The sequence below is a fragment of the Mustela nigripes genome, chromosome 5, assembly GCF_022355385.1.
Source record: "Mustela nigripes isolate SB6536 chromosome 5, MUSNIG.SB6536, whole genome shotgun sequence".
Classification (NCBI taxonomy): domain Eukaryota; kingdom Metazoa; phylum Chordata; class Mammalia; order Carnivora; family Mustelidae; genus Mustela; species Mustela nigripes.
This window is the reverse complement of record NC_081561.1, coordinates 50,056,333-50,067,740: the sequence shown is the minus strand read 5'-3', so window position 1 is coordinate 50,067,740 and position 11,408 is coordinate 50,056,333. Positions and strand designations below refer to the sequence as shown.

The 11,408-nt window shown below is 36.3% G+C and overlaps 1 protein-coding gene across 1 annotated transcript in view; it reads left to right on the top strand.

Moving 5' to 3' along the window:
* The window catches only part of MLIP (muscular LMNA interacting protein), a 171,901-nt gene that overhangs the window by 42,050 nt on the left and 118,443 nt on the right, over positions 1–11,408 (top strand). The window contains exon 4 of the mRNA XM_059399037.1: positions 8,186–9,754. Coding sequence (XP_059255020.1) covers positions 8,186–9,754 — 1,569 coding nt within the window. The remainder of the gene's footprint in view (positions 1–8,185; positions 9,755–11,408) is intronic.

The window sequence follows — 11,408 nt, the reverse complement described above, 5'->3', positions numbered from 1 at the left end:
TTCTCAAACTAGTAAAATATATATATATATATATATATGTGTATATATATATATATATATATATTTTACTAGTTTGAGAAAAAAGTTTTTTTGTTGTTGTTGTTGTTTTGTTTTGTTTTTTAAGTAGGCTCCACATCCAACATGGAGCTTGAACTGACAGCCTAAGATCAAGAGTTGCACACTCAATGGATTGAGCCAGCCAGGTGCCCTGAGAAGAATAGGTGTTAACTCTATTTTGAAAGTTTAGTAAAATTCACCTGTGAAGCCATCTGATCCTGGACTTTTGGTTGTGGGTGTTTTTAAGTTATTGATTCAATTTCATTGCCAGTGATCAGTCAGTTCAAATTTTCTATTTTTTCCTGATTTAGTTATGGAATTTTATCCATTTCTAGGAGTTTTATCCATTGCTTATAGGTTGTCCAATTTGTTGGCAAACAATTTCTCATAATATTCTCTTAAAATTGTTTGTATTTCCTGTTGTGTTTCCTATTTGTTCTCTTTGTGATTTTGTTTGTGTTCTCATTCACTTTTTAAAAATTTTATTTTTTTTCAGTGCTCCAAGAGTCATTGTTTATGTACCACACCCAGTGCTCCATGCAATACTCACTTTTTTATGTTTGTGTCCACCTAAAGGTTTGTCAATTTTGTTGATCCTTTAAAAGAACTCCTAATCTCATTCTATTTCATTTATTAGTTTCTCTTTCATTTATTTCTGTTCTAATCTTTATTATCTCCTTTATTATCTCTCTATTATCCCCTTTATTATCTCCTACTTCTTCCTTACCAGTTTGGATGTCTTTCTTTTTGTTGTCTGATTGCTAAGACTTCCAGTATTATGTTGAGTAAAAGTGCTATGGATGGACATCCTATGAAGGACATCCTTCAACTATTTTGGGGTTTTTGCTCTTATTTTTCTAGTTCTTATGTGTAAGGTTAGGTTTTTTGAGATTTTTCTTGCTTCTTGAGGTCAGCTTGTATTGCTATAAAGTTCCCTCTTAGAATAGCTTTTGCTGCAGCTCAGATTTTGAACCATTGTTTTTTAAATTTTCATTTGTTTCCACATATATTTTTTTATTTTCTCCTTAATTTCTTGGTTGACTTATTCATTGTTTAGTAACATGTTATTTAACCTTCATGTATTTGTTGTTTTTCCAGACTTTTTCTTATGGTTGATTTCTCATTTCATAGTGTTGTGGTCAGAAAAGATGCATGGTATGACTTATATGTTTTTGAATTTGTGGAGACTGGTTTTGTGGCCTATTAGTGGTTTATTCTGGAGCATGTTCCATGTGCACTTGTAAAGAATACATATTCTGCTGTTCTAGGATGGAGTGTTCTGAATTTATCTGTTAAATACATCTGGTTCAATGTATCATTTGAAGCCACTATTTCTTTGTTGTTTTTCTGTTTGGATGATCCATCCATTGATGTAAGTGGATGTAAAAGTCTGCTAGTATTATTGTATTGCTATTGTTACTTCCTTTACATTTGCTATTAGCTGCTTTATGTATTTGGGTGCTCCTAGGTTGAGTGTATAAATATTTACAATTGTTATATCTTCTTGTTTATTCCTTTTATAACTCTATAGTATCTTCTGTAAATGTCTATTTTGTCTGATATAAGTATTGCTACTCCAGCATTCTTCACTTTCATTTGCATGATATATGCTTTTCCATCCCTTCACTTTCAGTCCCCATATATCTTTAGGTATAAAATGAGTATCTTGCAGGAAGCATACTGATGGATCTTACTTTTTTATCCATTCCATCATCCTGTGTCTTTTGATTAGAGTGTTTAGCACATTTACATTCAAAATGATTATTGATAGGTATGTACTCATTGTCATTTGTTAACTGTTTTTTGATTGTTTTTATAGTTCTTCTCTGTTCCTTTCTTCCCTTCTTCTCTTGTGTCATAGTTTGCTGGTTTTCTTTATTTTTTGCATCTCTATTACCTGTTTTTGATTTGTGGTTACAATTGGGTTCTATATAACATCTTATTTATATAGCAGTCTATATTAATTTAACTATGGCTTAAGCTTGAACCCATTCTAAAAACACTAAATTTCTATTCCTCTCCTCCCCAAGACATCCATTTTAGGTATATGGCATCACACTTTATATCCTTTTATTCTGTGACTCCTTGACTGATTTTCATAAATATACTTCATTTTACTGATTTTGCACTTCCAAGTTTTCTTACTCCTGCTGATGATCTTTCCTTTCCACTCAGATTCCCCTTTGTCATTTCTTCTAAGTCTGGTTTAGTCGTGATAAATTCCTTTAACTTTTGTATGTCTGGGAAACTCTATCTCTGTCTATTCTGAATGATAGCTTTGCTGAATAGACAATTCTTGGTTGTAGATTTTATTTATTTGTTTGTTTGTTTGCTTTTCCCCTTTCAGCACTTGGAATATATCATGCCACTCTCTTTTGGCCTACAGAGTTTCTGCTGAAAAATCAACTGATATCCCCATAGGGTTTCCTTCATATGTAACAGTTTTCTTTCCTCTTGCTAATTTTTAAATGTTTTGTCTTTTTTTTTAAATATTTTATTTATTCATTTGACAGAGAGAGAGAGAGATCACAAGTAGGCAGAGAGACAGGCAGAGAGAGACGGGGGGGGGGGGAGCAGGCTCCCTGCTGAGCAGAGAGCCCCATGTGGGGCTCAATCCCAGGACCCTGAGATCATGACCTGAGCCAAGGCGGAGGCTTAACCCACTGAGCCACCCAGGCGCCCCAATTTTCTGTCTTTATCACTACTTTTCTTTCCATTTTAATTACTATGTATCTTGGTGTAGATTTCCTTGGGTTGATTTTTTAGGGGGCTCTCTGTGTCTCCTGGATCTGGACTTTTGTTCTTCCCCAGATTCAGGAAGTCTTAAGCTATTATTTCTTCAAATTAATTTTCTTTCCCCCTTTCCTTCTCTTCTTCTTGGATCCCTATAATGTGAATGTCATTATGCTTGATGGTATTGCTGAGTTCCCTTAATCTATTTTCATTTATTATTATTATTTTTTCTCTCTCATGACCATCTTGATTGCTTTCCATTACTCTCTCCTCCAGGTTGCTGATCTGTTTTTCTGCTTCTTCCTACCTACACTTATTCCCTCTAGAGTATTTTCAATCACAGTTATTGAGTTCTTTATCTCTGATTATTGTTAATATTTTCTGTTTCTTTGTTGAGGATCTCACTGAGATCTTCCATTTTTTTCCCAAGCCAGGTGAATATTTTTAAAACCATTATTTTAAGTTCTCAATTGGGTAAGTTTCTTATCTGTTTTGTTTAGCTCTCTTGCTGTGATTTTGTCCTGTTCTTTCATTTGGAACATATTCCTCTGTCTCCTCATTTTATCCAACTTTCTGTGTCTGTTTATATGTGTTAAGAAAGTCAGCTATTTCTCCTGCTCTTGAAAGTTGTAGCCTTAAGAAAAGGAGGTCCTATAATGCTCTATAGTGCAATGTTCCCTGTTCACCAGAAACTGGCTCTTTAGGGGCATCTCTTATATTTGTTGCATGTGCTATATTTTTGTGGTTGAGTCAGGTCATCTGCAATGTCTCTCTTTGCCTGTTGTGGGCAGCATTTGGTCCCTGTGTTGTTAGTAGGTCAATCTGGGGCTGCCTTGGGCTGCAGTTAAGTCAGTCTCACATTTGTGAGAGCTGTGGTAACACAGAACTGCAGCATGCTATTCCTCTGTTGTCCCCTGTGAAACTTTTGTTGGTGGGTGGGGCCTGAACTCAAAGAAGTTATCTGCTCCCAGCCCACAGCTATAGCCATAGTTGAACTGGTGAGTGTGATTTTCTTTCCCTGTCCCTTGGGCAGGAGACATTTTGAGGTGGCACTGGCCCCTTAAAAGGCTGCTTGGGCACTGGAACACTTGTGGCATGACTTTGGGTGAACTCCTGACAAGGGCATATTGGATGGGGTGAGTCTACAGAAGAGCTTGAGGGCGAGGTATAATGTTAGTGAGCTAGGTGGATAGTGTTGATGTTATGTTTATTCCCACAGATGTCCATGTACGTAGACTGGGGGAGGGGGAATGGTACCCACTAACTCTTGTTCTTGGAGACGTCACATAAAGATCCCTGCCCCTCTAGAAAACCCTCTGAAATTAGTAATCAAATCCTGTATTCCCCAGGCATTTTTCAAACTGCTGGTTCTCTGCTGTATCTCAGTAGGGCTATTTATTGTGCTCCCTCTTTAAGAGTAGGAACTCAGTTTCCTATTGTTCTCCAGCTCTCCCAGAGCTGAGCCTGCTTATTTTTAAAGTTCCAGATGTCAAGCTGCCCTGATTGTAAGAACTCCCAAAGTTAGATTCCTCTTGTTTTCAAAGCCAGATGTAATGGGGATTTGCCTTCCCAGGGCAAATGCCCTATGCCTGGAGTACCTGATATGGGGTCTGCTACTCTTCCCTCTCAGCATTTGGGATGTCCTTCCCTCCTAAGAAGAGTCCCCTGGGTCAGTTTGGCTCCTGACTGTGTCTCCACCCTTCCTACTCTCTTTGGTGTGGCATCTTCTCTATATTTAGCTGTGAAGAGTTTGTTCTGCTTGTCTTTGGGTCTTTTTCTGGGTTACTTACACTAGTGTGAGTGTTATCTAGATGTATCCATGGGATGAGGTGGGCCTAGGATTCTCTTACTCTACCACCTTCCCAGGAAGTCCTCTGTCATTAATTTTTTTTTTTTTTTTTAATAGCGGCTTGAAGTAGACTGGGTCTCAGAGCAAAATGACAGTTAGTGAGATTGATTTAAAGAATGAAGATTTGGCAAGTAGATTGGAAAAAGAATAACATAGGTAGAATGTTGACAATGCTGGCAAAAAGGCTGAGATTGAACAAAGTACTTCTAAAACCTAAAGTGCAAAATAGCAGGAGATGTGGGAGTTGGGACAGGACAGCAAGAGAGGGGATCTGTCATGAAGGAAAGATTTTTAGTTCACATTATATGGAAAAAGGATTGATGATAATCTTACGCATGGGTATACTTTGATTAGATTTTAAAAAGTTACTCCAATAATAGGTTAAAGGGGGTGCTAGAGGCAGGAATACCAGAAATATTATTTATATTGTTCATCTTTGAAAGGCTGAGAATATATCTGTCCAGTGACATTACAAGGGTTCTTCAGTGAGAAAACCCATGAATAGGTAAGTTTAGGAGGCCAAGCTATTGTGTTGTAATGATTGCATATGAGGACAAAAAAGAATCTAGAGTTTCTGCCTTGCATGGCTTTACAGATTCAGGAGGAATGGTTCAACTATATGAATCAATATCTTGTGCCATCCATATCTTGGGAACTATTCAGAAATCAGATCAATCACTTTGGTTTTTATTCAGATGCTTTGGAATCTGATACTAATTAGGAAAAACTGGGTATGTATAGAAAGTGTTCATTTTAGGTTGATTAAAACTACAAGGAAGTTCCACAACAGATATTGGTTGTTAGAATAACTGATGTCCTCTATTATATAGGATCCAAGAGTGGATTTAGGGTCAAGATTGTCCACTTGATGACAGCAGAACACTGCAAGCATCCTCTCTTACTGATATTACTGTGAATGTATTCCAGAGCTTAGGGTAGTTTTTCTGGGAGAAGAGAGTTTTGAAAATAACTTTGGAGGAGGTATATAGTAAGGGGACTCAAGAATCAGAAGAAGGCTGGTGATTGGAGAGCATAAGCAAGGGTAGCTCTAGAGAGGTGTTTAAAGCAAAGGAATCAACAAAGATCATGCTAGAAATAAATGATGGAGAAAACAGAGAACAGCTTTGAGGAGAAGGAATAAAAGTATCATTGACAAACCTAGAGAACAGACAAGAGGTTATTAATGGGAGAGGCTGAAGGGGTGCAAATATGTAGATGTCAATAGAGAAGTTTATTATCACTGGTAAGGGAATTATAGTGTAGAAGTGAAAGAAGGCTCTCTTCTGAGATAACTGAGCATTTGACAGGTATCCATTCTTTCTTTCTGCACAAAGTCATTCATGACTGTACCTCCTCTCTGCTACTTTTTTTAAACCTATTGAGAGGAATTTAGGAAAATGAATCTTTTTCATTAAAAAGAAATTCTTCATATCTGGGAATTTTATAAAAGTGTAGTACCACATTTTTTATTAGAATAAATCAGGATAATATCCAGATGTATTTGCAAATTAGAAACAAATAAATTGCAAATACTTGTTAATATACTGAATGGGAAAAGATAATAAACATATGTAGGCTAATACAAACATAATAAACAATCAGACTTTTCAGAGTCTTTCTCTTGAAGTTCTTTAATAGTCAACTACTCAAAAGCACAATAAATTGAATTACTTAAATTAGGTAAAATATGACTCAGTGTAGTAGAATTATAGCCCTATGATTTCAACATGATAATTTCATGGATAATCTGAATGAATCAATAAATTTATTGTAGAAATGAAGTTATCTGTAAATATGACTTAAAAGGTGATGGATTTTTGGGGCCATTATCATTAGTTTACAAAATTCTTTACCAAAAGCTATAACATAATATGCAAAGACACTCTACACAGCCTTGAAATTGCTTCATTCTTTTTGCAAGAAGAGACCAGTCATTGTAAACAATCAGAGAAGACTGTTCATTTATGTCTAATCACATGAATCAATTATATGAGCACTGGCTAAGCAGAATTGTTTCTAAGTAAAGCTTATGTAAGGGAGTTGTTAAGCATTCTTTCTCAATTTGATTGAATTCTGCTTGATTTTCAATTACCCCTGATATTTTGATATTCTGGGTAATGCCATGTATTCAAATATTAATTGTGTAGGAAGAATTCTATGTTGGGAGTACACATATGAATTTATACATAAAAAGAAAGGGCTATTTTGCATATATTTACTTGAAACTTAAAAGTTTAGGATGAGTTGTTTGCATTTATCAGTTTTAAATTTTTCAGAACTCGAAATTACATGATATGAAAATCTTTGCAATAGGTCTGATGGATACCTTGTTAACATGTTACAAAGCAAAATCAAGTAATATCATTTACTGAATTTGTAAACCAAGCTTTTGTCAAATTTAATAGTTATGGTCATACATTTTCCTGCTATGTAAGGCCATAAATAAAATAAATAAATAAACACACAAACATATATATATAATAACAGGTAATATAATATCACCTAATAAATATTAACATTTTGATTAACTGATATTCCCTAAATTCTCTTATGAGTTGATAGAATCAAATCAATAATTTTGCAGGAGGCCTGTGTTTAAAGATCTGGCTTTTGAATCATATATAATTTTAGCATTTGTCTTAAAGTACTGGATGATTTTTAAAATAGCACAAAATACACATACCCAGACATTTTTTCTTTCTTTTTGTTTTTTTTTTGTTTAAATTTGTTGAGGGGTTTGTGGGTTGCATTGTTTCAGGCAGGTGACATTTGTAAAGTATTCTTTTCTTTTGATTTGAAAGCATATCTACCCTTCTCAACATAATCCAAATCATTTATTAAATGTTCATTCTGGCAACTAATTAGTGACAAGTTTTTCATAAGTTAAAACTTGATCTGTATTTCAAACTTGCTTTCACTGTCTTAATTTATCATTGTTGATATCAATCATGTTGATGGGTGCTGTGTCTTTCGAATTCTGGTCATTTTTTGCAGTTGCACAATATGTAGGAGTACTTTAAGTTTTTAGAATTTTAAACACTTGAAGTGTGTTAGATTTTTTAAGGATTATAGTAATTACACTGTAGTCATTATATTGTTGTAGTCATTATATTATTATGTTAGTTATACTGTTATATTTTTACAATGGAAGTAAATCTATCTTGTTTTCCAATGTGAACTTTGAAACCTATTGGTGGTGATTTAAATCTTTTCAAGTCACACAACTCCAAATTAAGATAACTGTTTAAGATTTTGTCAGTGAATTCTTTTCCAAATGGAAATATGTGTCTATAATTCTATATCGATGTTCTTCCAGGGAATAAATGAGGCATAATATATAATTTTTCACAGTTTGTTTATATTTTATTTCAAATTTAAAGCAATGCCTCATTAGCACAACAGAACTCCTAAAATTTTTATGGAGGTTTAAGGTGCCTGTTTTGTGTAAACTAATAGACTGTTTGCAGAAACACACAAGTAACGAGAATATTGTGATCATTTCACAATAATGTCCTATTACAATCTGTCTATTTCTCTTTCCTCTAGTTAACTTCTTCTCCCACTACCTCTGAGCAGCTTGCCTGTAAACCACCTGCTTTCTCCTTTGTTTCTCCAACTAATCAGAAAACGCCACCTGACCCAGTTAACCTCGACGGAGCCTCTGTGCTAGAGGAGTTCCACACTAGGAGGCTGGATGTCAGTGGGGCCTTGGTGGAAGAAACAACTACGTATTTTCAAACTTCTGCTCACTCTTCACCCTTTTTTGCACGGAAGGGCACCTCCTCGACGTCACAGTTTCCCCATTTCACTCAGTTATCAGGTTCTAATTTATCCAGTCCAAGACCTGCAGATAAGAAACCTGGACTGGCATCTGAAGTTCCGAAGAAAACAGCTTTCACCTCACATGTCCTTAGCCCCAGAGAAAGCCCGAGAACCACTTCTCCTTCACCATCCTCCAGGGCTTCTCTGAAGTCAAATTCGGGGTCATATATACCAGTCCGTATTGTCACACATTCACTCTCTCCAAGTCCCAAACAGTTTACCTCCTCGTTCCATGGCTCTTCTTCCACTATCTGTAGCCAAGTGTCATCTAGTGGAAATCTCTCAAAGTCAGGGGTGAAATCCCCAGTGCCTTCCCGGCTTTCCCTGCTCACTGCCATGCTCAAGTCAAACCCTTCTCACCAAAGACCCTTTTCCCCTGCATCCTGTCCCACCTTCTCTCTCAACTCCTTGGCTTCTTCCACACTCACCCTCGATCAAAAAGCAAAAGAAACCCCGTCCACACCTAAGAAATCTCTCTCTAGTTGCTCCCTGAGAACGGGGTCTCCAGAACAAAGGGAACACCAAGTTTCCGAACTCAGCCAGCAATCCTTTCACTTACCTTTTTTTGCCAAATCTGCTTCCCTTTCTCAGGCAGGCTCCCTCTCTCCCACAACACATGTTGATAGTAGCCTTGTTTCTTTGAATGTAGAGAAAACATCACCCACTTCTTTGAAGGGGAACCCAACATTCTCACTGCTACAGACTAGTACATTGAGTTCTGTGGGTCTTCCTCCCGTTCCACCAAGTGTTCCTTCTCTTTCTTTGAAGGGCAAACAGGATGTTGACCTCAGGGGTCCAGAAAAGCCCAGGAATATTCACATACACCCTACATCAGCCTCATCTGCATTATCTACTCTATCTCCTCCCGCTAACCAAAGGGCCACACTCTCCTTTCCAGAGAAATGTTTCCATCCTTCCCCAGCTCTTTCAGACCTGATAAACAGATCTAAGAGAACAGCCCCGAAGCTAGCTGACCAGGGACAGAATCCTTCAATTCCTCCTTCACCCCCTGTCTCCAGTGCTAGCTCTGCCTCACTTTCCACATTGGGGTCCTTCCCACTCCCTCGTGCTACTCTGCCCACCCAGGCACTCCAGCTCCATCCCTCAACACCGGACCCAAAATTTGGCAGTGGTACCTTGCCTTCAAGACTTGGAAAATCTGAAAGCTCAATGTCCAACCACAGGTCATCTGTTTCAACCCCATCACCTCCCATTTCTCTAACAAGAACCAAGGAACTGATTTCACCTTGTGCATTGTCCATGCCAACAGGCCTTGAAAATAAGAAACCCAAGGTATTTTTCTTTTTTTTTTTTTGCATGTTGCATGGTGCATGATACTTTTAAAATATGGGAGAATCTTTTTCTCAGGGGAAAAATAATTATGGTCTTCATTCTGCTCCTACATGGAGTTACAGAAAATATAAGTGGGGCGAGGATTTGGTATATTTGAATGTGGAAATGAATTATAATCTATCTAAAAATGTGCATGTTTTGGTAAAACTCTTTGATTTTGCAAATCCTCTTGTTATGTCAACTTCTTATATCTATGAATCCAAGGGCATTTTTTTTCTCAGGCAAAAAATAGGTTATATCATTGATCACAAAGATGGGATTTAAAACAGATAGCTCAGGTTTGAGAATATGATACACTTCTGATTATTTAATTGCATGGACCCTATTGTCTAACAAAATATCCTATAACGATAGAATAGTAGGAGCAGTGTAAAATGAAATAGTGTCCTTGATCTAGGTCCGTATTATTGCCAAGACAAGTTGAAAACTTTCTATTTCCTTTGCTGACATACATTTATTATTATTAATTTTTCCCCTTTTACCAAGTTGATTTCTTTACTGCTCCTCATATCCCCTCAAATTCATACCAATATGTATTTAGCTATATACATGTAGGGCAAAAGGGAATTGAAGTTTCTTTTATATGTGAATATTATATTTGATTTATTTTGAACACTATATACTTAGGAATTATGACAAACAGAAAGGATGGGTAGGCTGGGTGGAGGAAATAGAATTGAGAGAGGAGAAATACTGACTTCTAAATGCTCTGAAGCAACCCACTGAGCAAGAATGTGACAATGGCATTTATTTATTTTTTACTTATTTTTAAAATTTTATTTTATTCTTATTGAAGTGTAATCAATGAATAATGTTGTAGTGGCTTCAGCTGTACAACAAATTGATTCAACAATTTTATGCATTGCTCAGTGCTCACTGTGATAAGTGCCATACAGTACTGTTTAAATATTTTCTGTGCTGTACTTTCGTCTTCATGGCTTACATATTTTATAGCTAGAAGTTTATTCTTCTCCTCTGAAAACCACCAGTTTCTTCTCTGTATTTAAGAATATGGTTTTTTGTTTGTCTTTTCTTTTGCTTTGTTTTGAGATTCCAAAATAAGTGAAACAATAGGGTACTATGCACTGTTGGTGGGATTATAATTGGTACAGGCACTGTGGAAAATAGTATGGAGGTTCCTCAAAAAATTAAAAATAGAATTACCATATAATCCAATAATTTCTCTACTGGATATTTACCCAAGGGAAAAAAAAATCTTAATTCAGAAAGATAGAGGCACTTTTAGTTTATTGCAACATTATTTATAGTAGCCCAAATCTGGAAGCAACCTAAGTGTCCATTGACAGATGAAGGTATAAAGATGTAATACACACACACACACACACACACACACACACAGAGGAATATTATGCAGCCACAAGAAAGCATGAGATCTTGCCATTTGCAACAGTGTAGATGGACCTATAAGGTATTAGGCTAAGTGCAATAAGTCAGATTGAGAGAGATACCATATGGTTTCATTGATATGTGGAATCTAAAATGCAAAAGCAATGAAGAGAGAAATAAACAAAAAGAAGAATCAGACCTGCAAACACAGAGAACAAACTGATGGTTGCCAGAGGGAAGTGGGGAG